This window comes from Podarcis gaigeae (genome assembly GCF_964106915.1).
Source record: "Podarcis gaigeae genome assembly, chromosome: Z".
NCBI classification, from domain to species: Eukaryota; Metazoa; Chordata; class Lepidosauria; order Squamata; family Lacertidae; genus Podarcis; species Podarcis gaigeae.
In genome coordinates, this window is record NC_139691.1 from 50,998,712 (window position 1) to 51,019,774 (window position 21,063).

The window sequence follows — 21,063 nt, forward strand, 5'->3', positions numbered from 1 at the left end:
GCAAACCCCATTTTATTCCTGTATTCATAATGCACTATGTTTAAAGTAAGTTTTTTTTAAAGACGCTAAACCTCATATGCTCATAATTTCTTAATTTATTTTTTAATATATATTTTAACATTTTTTAATTTTATTTTTTAAGGGTTGGCATGTAACAACCTATTTTTTAATTTTTAGTATTTCTACTTGAGAATCATAGAACTCCTGCTGAAAGATGGCCACACCCAATTCTATCTATAAAAATGCCTTGCAAGGGGGTCAGACTGGATGACCCTTGGGGGTCCCAACAGGTCCAGACTGCATACAACTCCGCATTCTTGCTTTTGATTCCCCCCCCCCAACAAAAATATGAAATTCATTTAAAATTCAGCTGATGAGAAGGTCACAAATGAAGCATTGATTTGTGAGCTGCCCTGAGACCTCCGGGTATATAAATTCTAATGATCATTAGAATCATTAGAATTAGCAAGGCTCAATCCTTCTGCAAAAAAGAGGGGGATTTGCTCACCCTCATTTCATCATTATCAGTTTATGTCTTCCATGTTTGTCAAGATGAAGGGGATACCAGCAAGACTGAACCTTTGTGTGTAAAAGGGGGAAGAAATCAGTGTCAGAAGGGGGGTTGGTCTGGATGACCCTGGGTGTACCTTCCAGCTCCATGCTTATGTGCTGAGATTCCTGAGATTCCCGCCCCGGGTTCATGTCCTTGTGTCAGTCAATAAAAGACGTAAAAATTATAATACATTCTCAAACATGTAATCAAATAAATGCATGATAAAATACACAAAAAATGAAATGAAATATATAAAAAATAAAAAATACGTAATAAAACACGTAAAAAGAAGAATACATTCTAAAAGAGGGGATGCCAGTGAGGCTGAGGGGGAAGGAACCGTCGCCTTGCAGCATTTGAAGTGGGGTTGGTCTGGATTATCCTCAGGGGTCCCTTCCTTCTCCCCACAATGCCTCTCCTTCTTTGCCGAGGGACAAAGACCTCTCTGCCCTCCTGCTGGAGGATCTATGGTCCTCATTGTTCGGATGTTCTCCATTCTCCATTGTTGGGAATAAACAAAGAGGGTCTTGTTTTTCCCCCTGGGCAGCTCCGCCAGCCAGCTCCTCTCCGCGCCGGCCCTGCCAGGCGGCCCCTGAATCCTGAAGGAGGCCATAGAGGGCCAAAGGCATCCCTCGCGGCACCTGCTGGGGGAACTGGGCCAAACTGGGGAGGGTGGAAGGATAGGATATAGAAGAATAGAATCTTCTTCTTCTCCTCCTCCTCCTCCCTTTAATGGTGATTCCGTAAGGGACTGTGGAGGCCAATTCTGGATCCGCACCTCCTTCCACAATGGAGTTTCCCAGTGAAGGTTCCTTCCTCTTCGCCCGTTTCTCCCTCACGTCCCGAGTTCAAGTGTCTTCAAAGCCCATGATTCCTTTGGTCAAGGCGGTTCTCCAATAGAAGAATATACCTTATTGGCCCAGATAGAAGCCCTATTTTCCTCTGAGATAGGCGAGATCCCTTCAGGTATCCATATTTCCTGGTGCAGTCTCTGATTTAAAGAAGCCATCCCGGTTTCCAATCCCCTTCCTATTGACAAATCCTTTTTTTCATTATGCAAAGACTCGGCCATGTTGGCATCACCTTTTCCAATCTGGGAAATTCATTTCTGGAATAGTAACTTATTTACTTCTGCTCTTAGGAAGACATCGACTGATCACAATGAAATTGTGGTGAGCAGGGCAGATTCTTCACTGTTTTTCTAGAAAACCAGGTGTCCCATATCTTAGATCTGGTAACTCCTACCTCATTGCAGACCCTGACCTTCCTCCTTCTTGAAATTCAATTGGTGAGACTGATGTGAGGCTGACAGTCCACCAAGACCCAGACCCAGATGTCAACCACCCTTCTGTTGCTCCACTTGATTCTCCATAAAGGCAGAACCTGACCTTAGTCCCTCTAGAAACCCATTGGGTTGGACTCAGGTGAAGATGGAGGACCACCAAGACCCTGAGAACCTTCCTCTTTGCCCTGCTAGCAAGTTGGTGGTCCACCGAGACCCTGAGTCCACCCTCAGAATCCATGTGATCCTCCCTAAATGCAGGACCTGGCCTTTGTCCCTCTTAAAATCCATTGAGTTGTACTCATGTGAAGACAGAGCTCCACCAAGCCCCTAAGAACCTTCTCCCATATCCTAGTGGCCACCTGGTGGTCCACCAAGACCCTGAGGTCCACCATTCTTCTATTGGTCCACCTAATTCTCCATAAAGGCAGAACCTGACCTTTGTTCCTTTTGAAATCCTTTGGGTTGGACTCAGGTGAAAATGGGGGGAGGGTCTACCAAGACCCTGAGATCCTTCTCCTTTGCCCTGCTAGCAAAAGTTGGTGGTCCACAGAGAATGTGAGCCACGGGTCCTCTAGCCTGAGCTCAGAACTTTCCACCAAAGCTGGAAGCTCCCACAGATCTTAGGACTTTCCATCAAGCAGATCTTGTCCATCTCAGAGTTAACAGGGAGGAGAAGGAGCAGGAGGAGACAGGGCCGGCTTCTCCTTTAAGGGGCATGGCTCTATACAACAGATCCCTTTTTCTTTGGAGGATCTGAGGGGGCAGAGAGAAATCCAGCGAAGTGAGGAGGAGGAGAAGAAGACCGGGTTGTCCTAGCTGAAGAAGAGACCAGTTGCACTCCACCTGAACCCCAAGGCGATGGGTGAGTTGGACCAGGGGGAAATTTATCAGTATCTCCATCACCCATTAATTTGGCCATGGCGGATCTCAGGGATTTGGGAAGCCGTCCCGGGTTCTGATCTCACCCCGGACTGTCCCACTTGTCCTGAGACCTCTGAAAAGTGATGTGTTTCTGGGGTGGGAAAGAGGATCTCCCTATTTTCACCAGAGACATATTGCAGGGCTGGAAGAAGGGGGTCTGTATCTTCATTTTAGGGGATAGAAGAGGTCTGTATTTTCATTGTAGGAGATGGAATAGCAGGTCCGCATTTTCACAAGAGAAATGCTGGAGGGATGGAAGAAAAGGACCCCCCCCCCCGTTTTCACCAGAGAAATATTTGGGGGATAGAATAAGGGGGATAGAATAAGGGGAATATTTGGGGTATAGAAAATAAAATTTCATTTTAGGGGGTAGAATTGGAGGTCTGTATTCTCACAAGAGAAATATTGGGTAGGTGGGCTAGATCCCTCCAGCTCCTCACCTCCCTTTCACAGCGACCTGGCCAGGTAGGTCTCTCGGTTCGAACCCAGGACACCAACTGCTACACAGCCAGAGAGTTGGAGCTGTAGCCAGCCAGAGGGAATAGGACCCAGGAGATTGGCTCGGCAGTCAAAGGGACTCTGAGATTCACCCAGGCCTGGGGAAAAACCGGAAAATTGGGGGGAACCCTTTTTCCCCCTTTTCTCCCCAAAGCCACTTCCCCCCTGAAAAACTGAAGGGAAAAAAGAGTCTGGAATATTAAAACTATCAAACTGGTTTTTATTTCCAATTTTCCTGGTTTTATCCCATCTGTGCCATATATCCTGTGCCTGGTTTTATCCCATCTGTGCCTTCCCATCTGTGCCATATATGACTAATCTGTGCCATATATACAGAGTAAAAAACAATGCTCCTGTGAAATAAAGCTGTCCATTAATGGGCCCCCGAAAAATGACCCACGTTTCTTTTCACAAAACTGCCCTGAGATTCCCAGGTCAGACTGGATGACCCCCGGGATCCCTTTCAGTTCTGGTGTTTTCTGTACCAGCCGGGACCACTCTCTGGGAGGCGGCATGAAGGAGAGCATTGTTTCAAACTCACAGCCCATCCCTCATTGTCCATTGTCTTCGGGACAATAGGAGCCTTTTTATCTCTGTGCTCTGCTTCGTCCCACATCCCCTCCATCCATCCCACCCCCGAGATGAAGAGGCGCGGAATGGTCAATGGTCCATTAGAGTCCTGGGAAGAGGGCTCTGGTTCGAATCCTCAAAACCTCAAAACCTTCCTGGCAGGATGAAAATAAAGACACCCAATTCTATCCCCCGAATATTTATCTGGTGAGAATCCCCTAAAATGAAAATAGAGACCTCTTGTTCCATTTTAGGGAATTTTGTTTCCCATAATTCCAGCAGAAATTTAAAAAAAGTTTAAGAGAGTTTTTATGGAGAGTTGCTGCCAAGATTTTAATCAAAAAATGGGAAGGGAGAGGATATCACAATCAAATCAGGCTAGCAAAATCAATTAAACAAATAAACTAACTAACTAACTAACTAACTAACTAACTAACTAACTAAATAAATAAATAAATTTAAATAAATTAAGAGAGGATGTTGAACTAGCGAGACTATCAGCAAAGTGACAGACAAAAAATTTACCAGAGAATGGGAAATATACAGAGTCTGCGTAAAAGAACATGTTCAAAATATCAGGTTTCGACTGAGCTGTTTGTAAAAAGGAGAACCTTATCAAATAAGGTTTGATATAAGGTGAAATAAAAGGAGAGGAAATAAGGTTGTGCATATTTAAAGAACCTAATTCGGGAACATAATGGGAAGATCGAAGGTCACGTTAATTACCGGTAATGTACAAAACAAGTATCCATTCAGAAATGTAGGATTTTTTTTTAAAAAATCTATTTTGTCTTTTACATTTCTTGATTATTTCTCTTATACAGTTTTAAAACCAGTAAATCATTTTTAAAAATATTGATTTTAGGGGATGGAATAGTTCTCTATTTTCATTTTAGAGGATAGAAGGGAGGTCTGTCTTTTCACCAGCGAAGGATTGGGGGGATAGAATTGGGGAGGTCCCTATTTTCACCTGGCCAGGTAGGTCTCGGGGATTTGAACCCGGGGCTCTCTTCCCAGGACTCTAACTGAACCATTCCTCACCATCCCTGGGGTTGGATGGGGGCAATGTGGGACAGAGAGATCAAGGCTCCATTGTCCCAAGGACAATGGACAATTGAGAATGAGCTGAGAGTTCGAATCCAAACCTGACAGTTTCTGGCATCTCAGAGCTGCTTCTTCCCAGCAGAGATAAAGCAGAACATTGGACCAATTGACCCTCGGGGTCAATTCCAGATTTCTGCTCCTATTTTGAAATTCCTGCCAATTCAATGACCCTCCTCAGCATTCCAGGAAACCCAGCCAGATGGGTGGGGTATAAATAACAAATTTATTATTATTATTATTATTATTATTATTATTATTATTATTAGGGGAGAGGAAGGAGCCGCAGGGAGGCCTGCCCATCCTGCTGACCCTTGTATTTTTCGCAATGTAGATAATGTTAGCGGCGGGCCTGAACCCCAACCAACCACGGCTCCGCAGAACTCGAACCCGGATCCAGTTCCCCGAGCCGGTTCTCCAGGTAGCCATCTAAAGCCTGAGAAACCCAGAGCCTGCCTAGCAGGGCTGGGTTGCCCTCTGATGCGAGGCCACGTTGAGATTCCCGCCTTTCAGGGGTGGGAGTGAATAATAATAATAATAATAATATTGTTTAACCACATCAGTTAATGTGGTTATAACATATGCTATCATGTTATTGTTTTAGTGAAATAAATGGTTTAAATTGTTATGATGGTTTTTCTCCTTCCAATCAAATGCAGCAGAAAAGTGGTCCCAATAGAATTTCTTAAACCTCACCAGAATTTCATCATTATCGGTCTATGTATTTCTAATAATAGAACCAAATCAGTCATTTTTGATGGATGTGTAAAAACGAATTTATGATTCCCAAAAGGAAACCTTCCTGTGGTGGTCAAAATTCAGAGGATGCCAGAAAGGCTGAACCCTTCCTGTAAAAAAAGGATTTCAATCAAGTCTTACTGACGAGTGATTTAAATTGTGATTTAAATCGTGACTGAAATGGATTTGATTTCAAATCAAATCCACCCTGCTGCGAAGCAAGTCAAAAAGACTTTCCTTACCGATTCCAAGGTCCGGCGAATGCGTTTCAGGGGATTGAGGTTTGATGCGGCCCTCAGCTCCTTTATATGTCCAGGGCCCTTTATATGTCCAGCTGTCCTTTGTCCACAACAAATTGCCACTTTTTTGTGTTGAATAAATGCTATATGGTAATTGATGGAACTCATAGGTATCTCAAGCCAGACATGTTGCCAGGCAACCAGTCCATGCAGAATGTCGGCACCCTATATATAGAAATGAGCAAAGCAGTGATAGTTTGAGGAGCAGGGGAGCAGGCGGGGCCTATGACTTACATCATAGGAGCCTACACAACACAAAACATGGTTGCTGTATGTCAGTTTTATTTGTTTTTTATCTTCTCTTTTGGAAATGTACATCCAGGTTTTCCCCCCCTTTGAATTTTTGGGAGGACCCCCAAGAGAGGGGGCGCGCCAAGCTACGGCTTGTTGAGCTTAGATATAAATCTGGCACTGGCGGCGCCGGTAATTTGACGCTGAAATTCCTGCCTAGCTGGACTGGATGATAGCGATAGGGATAGGGGTTAGGCAACTCTTCCTCAATAGGTTTCTATCCTTCTCTCCTTCCTTCTTCCTGCCCCCTTACAGGTCTGTTAGAGTGCTGTGCCCGCTGCCTGGTGGGGGCGCCCTTTGCCTCACTGGTGGCCACGGCCCTGTGCTTCCTGGGGGTGGCGCTCTTCTGCGGCTGTGGCCACGAAGCCCTGACCGGCACCGAGCACCTGATCGAGACCTACTTCTCCAAAAACTACCAGGATTACGAGTACCTAGTCGATGTGTAAGCATCTCCCGACGTTCCTTTTCTTCGCCTTCGTTCCCTCGTCCATTCCCCTGTTCGTTTACCGATACATTCTCCCATTCATATTCTGCAATCCATTTTTCACTGCATGTCCACATCAAGTTAAACCGCGACCACACAATCCATCTTCTATCAGAATAATATTCTGCAGTCCTTTTTCAACTGTATATCCCTCCTAGCTCTGGTGGGGGGTCAGACTGGATGACCCTCGAGATGTCCTCACTGTACCGACAGCCCCCCTCTCTTTTCTCCCCCACAGGATCCACGATTTCCAGTACGCCATCTATGGGGTGGCCGGCTTCTTCTTCCTCTTTGGTGCCCTCCTGCTGGCTGAAGGCTTCTACACCACTGGCGCTGTCCGGCAGGTCTTCGGCGACTACCGGGCCACCGTCTGCGGCAAGGGCCTGGGCGCCACGGTAGGCCACAAGGGGAGGGGGCCCCGAGGACACCGGCCCGGCCACTCCTGGGAGCTGGTGTGTCACTGTGTGGGAAAATGGCTGGGCCATCCTGATAAGGTGATCTTCTCCTCTTTCGCACCCAGCGCTGCTGCTGTTCGAACCCGGGGCATGAGACTGCTGACGGTGGGGGGCGTTAAGGAGAGTATGACCAGGATATATTGCATAAGTCTTGTCCTTTCTTCATCTGGTTGTCCATATTAAGAGGAGGCAGCAAGGCTGATCCTTTCTGTAAAGAAAGGATTTTATCCTTCTAAAATGGAAACCTTCCTCTGCTTGATTCTAGGTGCAGTAATTGGGAATGGCTTTACTTACTAGTTCCAAGGTCCTTGGCCAGAAAAGAGGAAATTCCACGTCTAAGGAATCCAGCAGGGCACTTTTAACCCCTTCCTGCCTGTGGGCCTCCATCCCGGAAGGATGCTCCTGGCACCAAGGGACTTGCACTTGTGACACATGGTGCCATCAGAAAACCATCTGCTGTGCCTATGGACCCCCCCCCCCAAAATCCCGGGCCGTCTGAGTATTCCTGCTTTCCCAGTCCCAGATTTGACTTATGAAGGGTGGAAGAAGAGGTTGCTATTTTCATTTTATGGGACAGAATAGGCGGTCTGTATTTTAATCAGATTAATACTTGTGGGATGGAATAGATGGATGGATTTGTGGGAATTTGTGGGATGGAATAGAAGATCCCTATTTCATTAGATAAAATATTTGGGTGATGGAATAGGAGATCCCTGTTTTAATCAGATAAATATTTGTGGGATGGAAGAGGTTTCTGTTTTCATTTTAGGGGATAGAATAGGAGGTCTCGATTTCCATTTTAGGAGGTGGAATAGGAGGTCTCCATCTTCACCTGAGAATTACCCAAATATAAGCCGCCCCTGAAAATAGGATTTTAATGGATCATCTGCCCACCCCTTGTGGGAATATCTGGAGGAAAGGTCCAAGTGGCTGGGAGTTCCTCAGGTCCCAAAGGTCTCCAGTCTCATGCCCCATCCTCCGGAAGCTCCTGGCGAATCACTGACTCTCGTTTCTTCTCCCTCCTTTCAGTTTGTGGGCATCACCTATGTCCTGACCGTCCTCTGGCTCCTGGTCCTGGCCTGCTCGGCCGTCCCTGTCTATGTCTACTTCACGGCCTGGACCACCTGTAATTCTATCGCCAACCCCACCAAGACAGCCGCCGGCATCGGGAACCTCTGCACAGATGCCCGGATGTATGGTGAGGAAGAACCTAGTTTCCTGGGCCACCTTGGGGAGGAAGAATTTCATGGGGGTCTCCCAGGAAGAAGGTTCTCAAGGTCCTGGTGGAATAGGACATGGAGAAGGTTCTTGAGGTCTTGTTGGAACACTAAGTTGGTAGCAGGACCTCAGAGAATCTCAAGGTCCTGGGGGAGCCCCATCTTCCCACGAGTCTCACCCAATGAATTTCCAGAGGGATGAAGGTCAGGAAGGATCTTGGAGTCTTGGTAGACCAGCAGCTTGCCATCAGGACCTTGGAGAAGGAACTTAGGAGGCTTGGTGGTCCTCCGTCACGAGTCAACCCAAGGGATTTTTAAGAGGGGGGGAAAGGTCAGGTCCTGCCTTTAGGGAGAATCCTATGCACCCTGATGGTGGGCTCAGGGTCTTTGTAGAGCACCAACTTGTTATCCGGATTTGGGAGGATGTTCTCACGGTCTTGGTGGGCCTCCATCTTCACATTTCAAGAGGGGCCAAGGAGGTGGGGTGAGGTGGCCCTTCAGCTCTCAACTGTTCTGTGTTTTGGTGCCCCACCACAGGTGTCCTGCCATGGAATGCCTCCCCGGGAAGAGTGTGTGGCCAGAGCCTTCTCTCCATCTGCAAGACATCCGAGGTGAGTTCTCAGTGGTCAAGACTAGAATACTTTAATGTTCCTTTTACCATTCTGTTTCTACGTTGAGTTCCTTCAATGGGTGACCCATTCTCCTCCTCCTCGTCCTCCCTCTTCTCCTCATCCTACAGTTCCAGATGACGTTCCACCTGTTCATCGCGGCCTTCGTGGGAGCGGCAATCACCTTGGTGGCTCTGGTAAGGACAGCTTCCCACAACTCTTCATCTCTGGGTGGAGGGTTTGAACCACACGTGGGGCAAAGGATGGAGGTCTCCAGCAGAACCCTGGAAAATCAGCAGGATTCAGCTGCTGACTCCTTCCAAGGTCCTGGGAGGAGACTTGCTAAGCTGTCAGGGAAACCAGGAGGAATGGGCAGCAGACCATGGTTGATGGTCTTCAAAACTGCTGAGATATCAGGGGAACCAGGAGGAATGGGTTTTAGCAATTCTGCTTCTGTTCCCCTTCCTTCGTAGGTGACGTTCATCATTGCGGCCACCTACAACTTCGCCGTCCTGAGGCTGATGGGCCGGGGAACAAAATTCTAACCTGGCACCCGCCCGGGCCGAGAGACTCCCTCCCTCCCTCTTCATAATAATAATAACAATCGGTATTATTTGCACCCTGGACTGGTCTTCTAACCGCGAGGCTCTAACCAGGCGTCTGCCGACCTCCTGCTCTAACTGCCCGCCAGCCAATCGGCTCATCCCCATTTGCCGGGGTTGGACTAGATGACCCCGGGGTCCCTTTTCAAAAGCAACCATGATTCTATGATCTCACTCGACCCAGCCGGACCCAAAAATGGGATTATTCCCAGTCCGGGGATTTCGTCGGCGCAGGAAACCGATGTCGGAGCGAGAGAGAGGAGGTCCTCCAACCTGTTAGTCCTGCTTTTCGGAGGAAAAATCACTCCAGCCCCTTGAAGACCCCCAAAAGAAAGTCCTTTTTTTGGAAAAAAAATAATTTGCAGTTTTATGCTCCAAATGGCGGGAAATCATTCAATGGGATGACACCATTTTTTTGTAAGAGGCTAATAAAAATATACACGTATATATATATATATATATATATATATATATAATGTGAAAACCGACTGTTCTTAACATGGCATGCGGAAAGCTGAGATAACGAAGGATAATGTCGAAAATAAATAATGAAGGACAAATAACGAAGGATAATATTGAAATAAAAACGAAGGGTGAATTTCACGAGAAGAGCTTGTCGGTTTTTTAATGCTTCTTTGTTTCAGTGGGGAAATGGAACGAAACTATCATATTGCCTTAAATAAAAGCCTCCTTTTCCCCCAAATTCTGACCGGAAAAAGTTAAAAGCGTGGCTTATATTCAGGCCAATACGGTACTGATCCAACAATCTGTCAAACGCAACGAAGAAAATGCAATGATTACATATCCAGCAACATGGATATTACAATTCTGCTTTCCTTGGTTCGAAATAAAGGGAGGAAAATCATACTGATATACCATATTTTTCGCTCTATAAGACACACTTTTTCCCTCCTAAAAAGTAAGGGGAAATGTGTGTGTGTCTTATGGAGCAAATGCAGGCTGTGCGGCTACCCCAGAAGCCAGAACAGCGAAAGGGAGCGCTATGCAGTGCTGTTCTAGCTTCTGGCTTAGCCCCTCAGTCCCTTCCCCCACCTCCCGGAAAAGCCCACAAGTGCCGTGCTCCCTTTAAAGAGCCTTGTGGAGCTCTTTAAAGGGAGCGAAAAATACGGTATTTACTTTTTTATATATGTATTATGATCCATCTGTGTCTGTTTCTGTTTCTCTCTGTGTGTTTTAAAATATTCCTCATGAAATCAACCTTCATTCCAATTACCTGTACATTTCCTGTTGGAGCCAGCCATCACAAGTGGCACTTCTTTAGGGTAAAATAAAGACGCAGAAAGCCAGTAATATTTCCATGATAAGAGAGAGCAGCCCCTCTGTCTGCCCTTCTCCGATTTATTCTCCTTTGTTCTGCCCAGCCGCATGGCCGTTTGCCAATCTCATGTTACCTACATCCGGCCAAGCTTTTATTGCCCCCATCATTACATTCCAATACATTGTAAAGCTCAGAGTGCTGGTCACGAGGTCCAGAGGTACCCTGCAGCATTTACAAACCTCTGCCATGGCTTTATGACTCCCACATGCCCTCTTTCTTTATTTTATTAATCAGTCATAAATGTCCGTTCCACTATGGTTATATTGAGTGCGATAAGCGACTCTTGTGAAACCGGAAGTGGGCCGCGGACTGGAGAACCATGCAGTACACATAGAAATTAAAGAAGGAATACATTGTATATAGCAACACAAAATAATGCAAATAACTACTATAATAATCACTAAAATTAATAAATGTCGAAGCCAACTTCCATCCGGAAGCCAAGAATATAAGAATTCTGATTCCAAGCTGCATGGTAGGCTTCCTTTCTAGTTTATTAGCCATGCACTGTTGTCACTCCTATAGCACTGAGATTGGTCACTGTATGTTCCTGTAAGAGAACAAGAGCTATTAAAAGTGAATTTCAATGTATATTGACAGTTTGGATATATGCCCCATGATTCTTTCCCCTCTCTAATTTGAAAACAAACGGGGGCAGGCTCATGGAGGGTCAATTGTACTGGAGGCCAAAAGGATTGCTTAGGGGATATAATATTTGTAAATCGAAAAGATCCATTGACAGGCACACCATGAAACATTAAGCCTGAATGGCTGGCAAAAGGGGGCATGTGCATACATAACAAACATTTAGAACATTTAGAACATTTAGAAGCATGCAATAAACTAGTAAACATAATCATATCTTGTACAAAAATATTATGCCTCCATATCTTATGATAATTTTCTCCCCTAAAAGTCTTTATTCAACAAAGCTGTTCTTATAGTTCGATAGTGGCTGAGCCGTGGATGCTGCCAGCCAGAGTAGGATTCTGACAGCGTAGGATTCTGACAGCGGCTTGCCAGCTGATAAGGTGAAATATGGTGGTTTCAACTGGACTGGGTCGTCTGCTTCTCTTCCTTGTATGACAGTGCAACAAAGGATGGCGAGGCAGATGGTGGGGAAGGCACTTCCGCAATTGAAGGGACTCGCCATGGCTGCACGCATCGAGCTGGAACCCACAAAGGCTTGTCCTCTAGGTGGCACATGCGGAAAGGTTTCAATGCTTCACCCACAAAATGTTGACAAAGTGTAGGGGAGTTCCACATGCCCTGAGGCAGGACAATCCACTGATATCGCTGGGTGGGCTGCGAATTGTTATATACTGGCAATGTAAAAGCAAACCGTTCCCTGTCTGCTGGAGCCAGTGGGATAGAGAAGAAACAGTCCTTTAAATCAATCACTGCCAACTGATATTCTCGTGGGAGCATATTTGGATTTGGCATGCCAGGTTGTAAAGTTCCCATTTCCTGTATTTGTTCCTTGACTTTTACTGACTGCTGCAGCTCTTTCAAGATTTTAAAATCAAAAGGTTGGTGCTCGGCTTGAGTTCCTGCTGGGGGACCAGCAGGGGGCACAATAACAGGGAATGCCATGGTATCCTGAGATAAGGAGCAGGCAAGGACTGCACGTTGAAAAGGGGTAGCTGGTTCTGCCGCTGAAAGAGCAGGGTCATTTCCAGCCAGACCACTGTATTTTTGCAGGATTGGGTCCTCTGGTGAGGAACTGTAGTCTGGAGGCTTGGGGTCTGGGGTGCTGGCAAAGCAAGTGCTGGAACACATGGCAGAACAGCATGCTGAATTAAAGAAGTTGAAGGTTGTTTTGGCAATGCAGCCATGGAGATATTTTTTGGTGATAAAGAGCCCATAGCATAACGAATTTTACACCAAGCATTTAAAATTCGAACACCGAAACTGGGGTGTCCATGAAAATGTGCTCCAATCTTATCCCATTGTTTTAGTTCCCATGTCCCATTTGCAGCAAGCCAGGGGCAGTGCTCATCGATGGCTTGAATGAGCTGTATCAAATCGCCATCAGGGACTTCCAATTTGTTGGAGGAGAGGAGAAATTTTAAGTCCTTTAAAAATTTCTGTTGCGGAAATGACAGGGAACTGCCCATATTTCTAAAATCAATATATAAGGGATCGACTCACCGGGATCTTTTTTTAAAGATGTATAAGCGCTTTGAAATCCTTTCCGGACGTGGTGAGCCGATGATATCCACTGCTTGGATCGAAGGCCTCTCACAGTGTCTTTTAAAATCCTCTTAGTCTGCCTCAGACTGTTTCCTTTAAGTTGCTTCTCTCGGTTCTCTTTGAAGTCTGAAGTCAGCCTCACACTGCTTCCTTTAGCCTGCCTCTTTTCTTTTAAGTTTTCCTCTTCTCTTAATTGAGCCTCAGAGAGGGCACCACTTGTTGGAGCCAGCCATCACAAGTGGCACTTCTTTAGGGTAAAATAAAGATGCAGAAAGCCAGTAATATTTCCATGATAAGAGAGAGCAGCCCCTCTGTCTGCCCTTCTCCGATTTATTTTCCTTTGTTCTGCCCAGCCGCATGGCCGTTTGCCAATCTCATGTTACCTACATCCGGCCAAGCTTTTATTGCCCCCATCATTACATTCCAATACATTGTAAAGCTCAGAGTGCTGGTCACGAGGTCCAGAGGTACCCTGCAGCATTTACAAACCTCTGCCATGGCTTTATGACTCCCACAATTTCCAACAACAGGGATGATGATGATGATAATGATAACAACTTTTATTCTTTATACACCACCCATCTAGCTGGGTTTCCCCAGCCACTCTGGGCAGCCGCCAGAACAGAAATAAAATTATTATTAATAATTTTTAGAGAATTGGCCCCTTTTCTATGGTGGAAATAGGGACAGCCCAATCTATAATAATAACAACAACAGCCCTATCCCTAATAGTAGTAGTAGTAGTAGTAGTAGTAGTAGTGATAGTGATAGTAGTAGTCTGGGTGGCTTTCAACAGAACAGAATTAAAATTATTATTATTATTAATCATCATTATGGAAAATGGCACTGGAGCCCCTTCCGACTCTATCTGGCTTCCAGCAAAATACTTTTATTTTATATTTTTTATATTTTATTATATTTTTTATATCTTATTGTATTATATTATATTATTATATTTTACATTATATTATTTCTATACCGCCCTATACCCGAAGGTCTCATGAATACAATAACTCATCAAATATAAAGAGCTTCCCTATCTCAAGTAAATCGTAGAAGAGGAAGAAACTACAACTCGCAGCATGCCAAGCTGCGATCCACCCCACCCCCACCCCCTGAAAATGAAGCAACAGAGGAGATTTTGGGCTTTTAAATAAGAGTTTATTATTCATTCATCCATCATCAGGAGTTGAACCTGGAACTGGAGGTGGGGAACAGGAGCTTCAGGAGTCTATAATTCCCAACAGGGCGCCCGAGAGCGAAGGGTTGAAATAAACAGGATTTTTTCTGAGTGGGGAGAACTATAGCAGCAATTCCCCCCTCTGAAATGAACAGGACACATCCTATATTAACCCGCAGGTAATTTTTTTTTCATTTAAAGCACGCTAGAATTCCCATAATGCCACCCGGGGTCTGAGACCAGAATCTGAAAAAATTGGGGTTATTTTTTTGGGGGGGAGGGGAATAATGGGAATCAAAAGTTGAGATCGGATGAAATGAATAGATGCGAAGACAGGGAATCCAAGCTCAAAATTAAGTGTATTTTTGAATGGGGTTTAGGGGAGTTGTAGTGCCGCCGGGCACCTGCATCCAAGCTCAAAATTAAGTGTATTGGGGGGGGGGAGGCGATAGGAGACAGAACGAAATGAATGGGGTTTAGGAGAGTTGTGGCACCACTGGGCGCCTGGGGGAATTCTAGCACCAACACCAGGCGCCCCAATTCCTCCAAAAAGTTGTTTTTTTCTGGGGAAGGAAACTAGCAAGGGGTACGAGAAAAGAGGGGAACAAATGGGATTTGGGACTGGGAGTGATTGCTTTAAAACCCCAAATCAAGGGGCAGGGAATTGTAGCGCTGACACCAAGTAATTGGACTGCCCCATCGGATATGAACAATAAATACCCCATTTTAAATTGTGTTTTAAATTCCGGCCGCCAGGCACCCCCAATTGAAAGGATTTCGGGAAGTGAAAGGACCAGAGAAACGAGTGGATAGAATGAGCCCCAAATTAGACCGCGCTAGAATTCCCACCCACCAGCGCCCCAAACTGAAAAAGGGGGAATCGTGGGATAAAGCCAACTCAGCACTCTGTACATGCACAGAGGACTGTTTTTCCCCAAAGGGAATTTGTGCACCAGGGTTGGGAACTATAGCGGGACGTGGCTGAACAGGTAGGAGACGGACTCGCCGTTGTGGGTGCGGCGGATAGCTTCAGCCAGGATCATGGAGATGTCAATCACCTAGGGGGGGGGGGGAAGAGAGGGAGAGGCAGGGTTAACTGGGCACCAGGAGTTATATGAATGAATTAGTATTTGTGTCAGCCATTCAGTCATTTTGTGAGTGAGTGAGTGAATGAATGAATGAATGAATCAATCAATCAATCTTGCCAGTCAAGCTGTGAATGACTGAATCTTGATTTGTGCCAGCACTCTGCCATCACAATAAAACAACAAGACGATAGACAAAGAATAGAAATGTGATGCGGCAAGGTGGAGCGAGGAAGGGGCCAACTAATCTGGGACAGGCCATAGAGATAATAATAATAATAATAATAATAATAATAATAATAATAATAATAATAAATAATGACAGTGGAAGGTGTGAGAATGATCAGAAATGTGCCAGAGAGATGATAATAAAATGATAATAACAATATTAATATTATTAATAATAGATGACGATGGAAGGTGTGAGAACGATCAGAAACGTGTCACAGAGATAATAGCAATAACAATAATAATACTAATAATAAATGACGACAATGAAAGGTGTGAGAATGATCAGAAAGTTGCCAGAGATGATGATGACAACAACAATAATAACAACAACAACTGAGGATGTTGATGGAAGGTATGAGAATGATGAGAAACGTGCCAGAGAGATAATAACAATAACAATAATAATCCCCCCCTACCTGGATTTTGGGGCAGTGCTTCATCTTCTCCTCCTGTGGGATGGTGTTGGTGACAACGACGGCCTCAAACCCTGCACCGTTAATCCGGGAAATGGCCGGGCCGGAGAAGATGCCGTGCGTCAGGATGGCGTAGACCCGGGTGGCACCTGCCGAGAGGAGCCTGCGGGGGAAAGCGGGTTGGGCTGGATGACCACAGGGGTTGCCTTCCAAGCAGGGTGGGTAAAAATCAATGATTTTTTGAAATAATAATAACAACAATAATAATCTGATTTTTAAATTTTAAATCTGATTGTTTTCAAACATTTTAATCAGATTTTTTAAACATTTAAATTAGTTTGTTAAAATTTAAATCGGATTTTTAAAAATTTAAATCAGATTGTTAAAATTTAAATCGGATTTTAAAAAGAAATTAATTGCTTCCCCCCACTTAAATTGGATTTTTAAAATTTTAAATCAGATTTTAAAAAATTTAAATCGGATTCCCCCCCCACTTAAATCAGACTCACTTGTCCGCGGCGTGGCAGATTGTCCCGCAGGTGTCGGCCATGTCATCCACCAAGATGGCTGCCCGGTCTTTGACGTCGCCCACGAGGACCATGCGGTCGACCTCGCTGGCCTTCTTGCGCTCCTTGTGGATGAGGGCAAAGTCGACGTTTAGGCGGTCAGCGATTGATGTCACCCTGGGAGAAGGAGGTTCTAGGTTGAGATGTCTTGATTTAAAATCCTTTTTTTATTATTAAAATCCCTTTTTATGAAAAGGTTCAGCCTTGCTGGCATCCTCTTAATATGGACAAGCAGAAGGAGGTTTCCTTTTTGGAATAATAAAATCCCTTTTTTACAGATAGGTTCAACCTTGCTGGCATCCTACAAATATTGACGAGCAGAGGAAGAGCAGGGTATAAGTAATAAATTGTTGTTGTTATTACTACTACTACTACTACTACTACTAGTAGTAGTAGTAGTAGAATGGGAGATTAAAAGGATGGAGCAGCTGGGAGGGTACCCGGGGGGGTGTCATCCAGTCCAGCCCTCGGTAAGGCAGGAATCTCAACGCAGAATCCCCGAATGGTAGAGCTGGAAGGGACCTGTGAGAAATTTTTGGAAATTCTGGGGTCACCTTTTTGCCCCCCCGGCGTCTGGCGAGACGATAGTGCAGTTCTTCCACTCGGCGATGTTCTCCTTGATCCACTTCAGAACAGCCGGCTCGGCATACAGGTTGTCGACGGGGATGTCAAAGAAACCCTGGGCCAGGAAGCAGAAGCAGAAACATATATTTATAACCCCATCCGTCTGGTTGGGTTTCCCCAGCAACTCTGGGTGGTTCCCAATCATCATCATTATTATTAATCTGATAAAAGCAGTTGGAAAATGGCATAAAAAGCAGACCATAATAACATGGTCAATGTAATAATACTGCAGTGGCCTGAATATAAGACTCACCCCCCAAATTCCGACCGTGAAAAGTTAAAGGGTGGCTTATATTCAGGCCAATATGGTACCATATTGACCTGAATATAAGCCTCGCTTTTTCCCTCCAAAAAAGCGCTCAAATATTTCACAACATATTAAAATTTAAAACAACATTATTAACGTAAGTGTTAAATAGTCAAAATATTCAGAAAGTTCACACGTGGCCATGCAGGCTGGACAGGATCAGCCCTGGGGGCCCCACCTGGATCTGAGAGGCATGCAGGTCCATGGTGATGATGTGGTCAGCACCGGCCACCGAGAGCATGTTGGCGACGAGCTTGGCAGAGATGGGCGCCCGGCTCTGCAATGGAAAGGGGGCCGCTGAATCGGGTGCTGTGCTTCAACTCCCATCCTGCTTAGCAGGCAGGTTCCCACCCATAACCCAGCAAGACTCCAACTCCCATCCTGCCCAGCAGTAGGATCACAACTGCAATCAGGCCTAGCTAGCCAGACTCCAACTCCCAGCATGCCTAGCTCGAAAGACTCCACTTTCCAGAATGCCTAGCAGGCAGGTCTGCAATTCATTCCACCTATAACCCAGCCTAACTAGCAAGACCGGGACATCACCGCCCTCAGTCCAGTCAACCCAGCAACTTCGCCCCCTCCCAAGTGTGCCATTAATCCCGTCCCCCTGGAAACCTTGTCCTTCTTGTCCTGCCGGGCATAGGGAAAGCAGGGAATGACAGCTGTCACTCGGCTGGCCGACGCGATCTTGCAGGCGTTGATCATGATCAGCAGCTCCATCAGGTGGTCATTGATCTCGCCGCAGCCGCTCTGGACAATGTAGACGTCCTCGCCACGCACGCTCTCGCCGATCTCCACACTGTGGAGATTGCATTCCCCCCCCCCCCGATTTAAATAGATTTTTTTCCGATTTAAATTGGATATTTTCCATTTAAAAGGGATATTTTCAATTCAAATTGGATGATTTTGATTTAAATTGGCTTTTTAAAAAAAATGCTTTCTAAATATTTTCTTTTTAAAGTACATTCCAGTCCAAAGGCTATTCAGCAGGAAATTAAGATTTATTATTTTGACTGTTATTTTGGAACCGGTTCAGTTGTAGCCTATAATTGTTGTTGTGGTGGTGGTGGTTAAGGATAAGGGTTAGAAGTAACAATAGGACTTAGGGCTAGGGATTAGGAATAATAATAATAATAATAAGTTTATCACGTGTGCTAAATAAGTTTATCATGTGTGCTAAAACACAGTTTTTTAAAAAAATTGTTAAATCACATCAGTTAACAAACATGGATCCATATACTATCATGTTATTGTTTTAGTGAAATAAGTGGTTTACATTGTTATTAAGGAAACAATTATTTTTCTCTTTCCAATCAATCAAGTTGTCCAAATAGAAACCGTTAACTTAATATAACTCACCAGAATTTCATAATTATCTGACAGTTTATTTCTAAGAGTAGAACCAAATCAGTCATTTTTACATAACTGTAAAAATGACTCTGAAAATGTATCATTCCTAAATGGAAAACTTCATCTGGTTGTCAATAGGAAAATTATACAAGCAAGAATGAGTATTTCTGTTAAAAAATGATTTAAATCAAGTCTTACTGATTTAAATTGATTTGTTTTAAATCAAATCCACCCTGCAGAAAACTACAGTTCCCACAGTGATGCCCATCTCTGTCATGGAAAACTACAGTTTCCATAGTGGTGCTCCACATTTCTTTCATGGAAAACTACAGTTCCCATCTCCTACTTGGAGAACTACAGTTGCGGACATGCCCCCAGTTCCCTAGAGACGCAGCATTACATCCAGCCTGGAGGAACTACAGCTCCCAGCCTGCCCCGCGCACTCCCCTCAGACCCAATGGCTCCGTGGTCTCGGAGGCTTCCCAGGACAGTTCCCAGGCTGTTCCGCGACCACGCATACGCCCAACCTACCACGTCCCTTACGGGAACCACACCTCCCATCATTCCCCGAGCGCTCCCCTCAGACTCATTGGCTCGCTCGTCTCGGAGATCTACCCTTCCCAGCCTGCCCCGCGGCCGCGCATGCACCAAACCCTTCACGTCCCTCGCACCCAGTATGGAACTACCCTTCCCAGGTTGCCCCGCGGCGGCCAAGCATGCGCACAACCTACCACGTCTCCTGGTTGGAGAACTTCTTGGTGACCACCTTGCCCAGCTCCAGTCCCAGCCGGTCGGCGATCCTCTGCGACAGGTCCTGGTGCGAGGAGCCGCTGAAGAGCTTGATGTTGGGCATCCTGCTGGCCAGCGAAGCCGCCGGCGAGAACGACGTGCCCGAGCGCGACGTCGAGGCCTCGCCCACCTCCACCCCGGGGACAGGCCCGCCGCGGGCGGCTCGCCGCTCGCCCTCGGCCGCCTCGCGCCGCTCCAGCAGGCCGAGGAACGCGTCCGGGAGCGCAGGCCGCGCCCGCCGCCTCAGACGACGGAGCCGCACTGCGCCGCCATCTTGGGAGCGGGCCTTTATATCATCTCGGGCGGCGCGCGCAGGCGCGGCTCGCCAAAGGCACACCCACTCGAGCGAGGGGCGCTTGCGTGAATGCTTAGACAGGCCCACTTTGGAGAAGCGCGCCTGCGCAGAAGCAGAGACGGGCCCGCTTTCGCGAGGTTGAAAAGAGGCGGTGAAAGGGGCCGGGAGGCGCGTGCGCAGAGGGCAAAACACGCCCCTCCGCTAAAAAAGCACGTTCTGCGCACACGGCTCCTTGAAACGGAGTCTCCTCAATGGGTCGCCAGGCAACGCGCGCCTCTTCAGCGAGCGAGACACGCCCCCACCGGCGACGGACGCCTGTACAGAGCCTGTGCAGGAGTATACAGTGCAAGTTTGCGCTTGCGCTGCCGGGGGAGGCGCGTGATTGGTCGACGAGAGTCGAAGGGCAGAAGCTGCCGCCCTGCGCGGCTTCGAGGGGCCCGTGTGCGCACGTGCGGACTCTGTAAACGAGACAGGCAGCAATCCAACTGGTCAGTTGCAAAGCGCTCAGCTTCCATTTCTTGGGGAGACTTTCCTGGATGGGAAAGTTATTTTCCGGGAAAATAACGGAGGAATAACCCTCACCAGCGCCTTAATTCCCAACCTTTTATTTATTTATTTATTTATTTATTTATTCATTTATAATAATAATCTATAGCGATCCCTTGACATTCCTTAGTTCTTCTGCAGGACCCCTGCGCAGCGCCAATGAAAGTGAGAAGAAGCGAAAGGAGCTTGCAATATCGGATAGAGCCTTGTCATTTTGTAACCAATTGAGTTATTATTATTATTAATAATAATAATTGTTAGGGTTAGGCATGAGGGTTAGAGATAGGAATTAGGGAAAGGAATTAGAGATAGGGTTGTTGTTGTTATTATTATTTAATAATAATAATAATAATAATTTTAAAAACCAGGTTTTTTCCAGGCCTTCCCATCTCTAAACTTGAGATTATTATTAGAGCTAGGGATAAGGGTTATAGATAGGGATAGGAGTTAGGGATAGGGTTGTTGTTATTCTTATTAGGGAGAGGGTTATCATTGTTGTTATTATTATCATTATTATTATTAT

At 45.9% G+C, this 21,063-nt stretch overlaps 2 protein-coding genes across 6 annotated transcripts; one reads left to right on the forward strand and one right to left on the reverse strand.

The window, feature by feature from the left end:
- Positions 1 to 1,659: 1,659 nt before the first annotated feature.
- Positions 1,660 to 10,231, forward strand: LOC310836990 (myelin proteolipid protein). Of its 4 annotated transcripts, none has more exons than XM_083723075.1 (8): positions 1,660 to 2,700; positions 5,263 to 5,349; positions 6,512 to 6,698; positions 6,979 to 7,135; positions 8,225 to 8,393; positions 8,950 to 9,023; positions 9,152 to 9,217; positions 9,494 to 10,231. In XM_083723075.1, exons 1-8 carry the CDS (start codon positions 2,697 to 2,699, stop codon positions 9,563 to 9,565), a joined length of 816 nt encoding a protein of 271 aa, XP_083579201.1. In that variant the 5' UTR covers positions 1,660 to 2,696; the 3' UTR covers positions 9,566 to 10,231. The 4 variants fall into 4 exon arrangements, with proteins under 4 accessions (XP_083579201.1, XP_083579199.1, XP_083579202.1 ...); XM_083723073.1 differs by having other exon boundaries at positions 1,664 to 2,700; positions 6,979 to 7,234; XM_083723076.1 differs by lacking the exon at positions 5,263 to 5,349 and having other exon boundaries at positions 1,684 to 2,700.
- Positions 10,232 to 14,293: 4,062 nt separating this feature from the next.
- Positions 14,294 to 20,334, reverse strand: LOC310836409 (ribose-phosphate pyrophosphokinase 1). 2 transcript variants are annotated; one of them, XR_014560084.1, is made up of 7 exons: positions 19,642 to 19,986; positions 18,176 to 18,359; positions 17,739 to 17,837; positions 17,184 to 17,308; positions 16,573 to 16,746; positions 16,067 to 16,269; positions 14,294 to 15,392 (listed from the first exon to the last, which is right to left on the reverse strand). XR_014560084.1 is itself a non-coding variant. In XM_083721539.1 (7 exons), the coding sequence occupies exons 1-7, from the start codon at positions 19,761 to 19,763 to the stop codon at positions 15,300 to 15,302; spliced, it is 957 nt and encodes a 318-aa protein (XP_083577665.1). In that variant the 5' UTR covers positions 19,764 to 20,334; the 3' UTR covers positions 14,294 to 15,299. The 2 variants fall into 2 exon arrangements, 1 of the variants encoding a protein (XP_083577665.1); XM_083721539.1 differs by having other exon boundaries at positions 16,067 to 16,226; positions 19,642 to 20,334.
- Between the last annotated feature and the right edge of the window lie 729 nt (positions 20,335 to 21,063).

Bases quoted from the DNA above. Each gene is read 5' to 3' on its own strand.
- LOC310836990 (XM_083723073.1), top strand. The intron at 7,235-8,224 runs GTGATCTTCTCC...CCCTCCTTTCAG, and splicing joins GGCTGGGCCATCCTGATAAG to TTTGTGGGCATCACCTATGT. The intron at 9,024-9,151 runs GTGAGTTCTCAG...CTCATCCTACAG, and splicing joins CCATCTGCAAGACATCCGAG to TTCCAGATGACGTTCCACCT.
- LOC310836409 (XM_083721539.1), bottom strand. From the start codon at position 19,763: ATGCCCAACATCAAGCTCTTCAGCGGCTCCTCGCACCAGGACCTGTCG. The intron at 16,747-17,183 runs GTGACCCCAGAA...TCCTTCTCCCAG, and splicing joins GACGCCGGGGGGGCAAAAAG to GGTGACATCAATCGCTGACC. The intron at 15,393-16,066 runs GTAGGGGGGGAT...CCCCCCCCCTAG, and splicing joins AGCACTGCCCCAAAATCCAG to GTGATTGACATCTCCATGAT.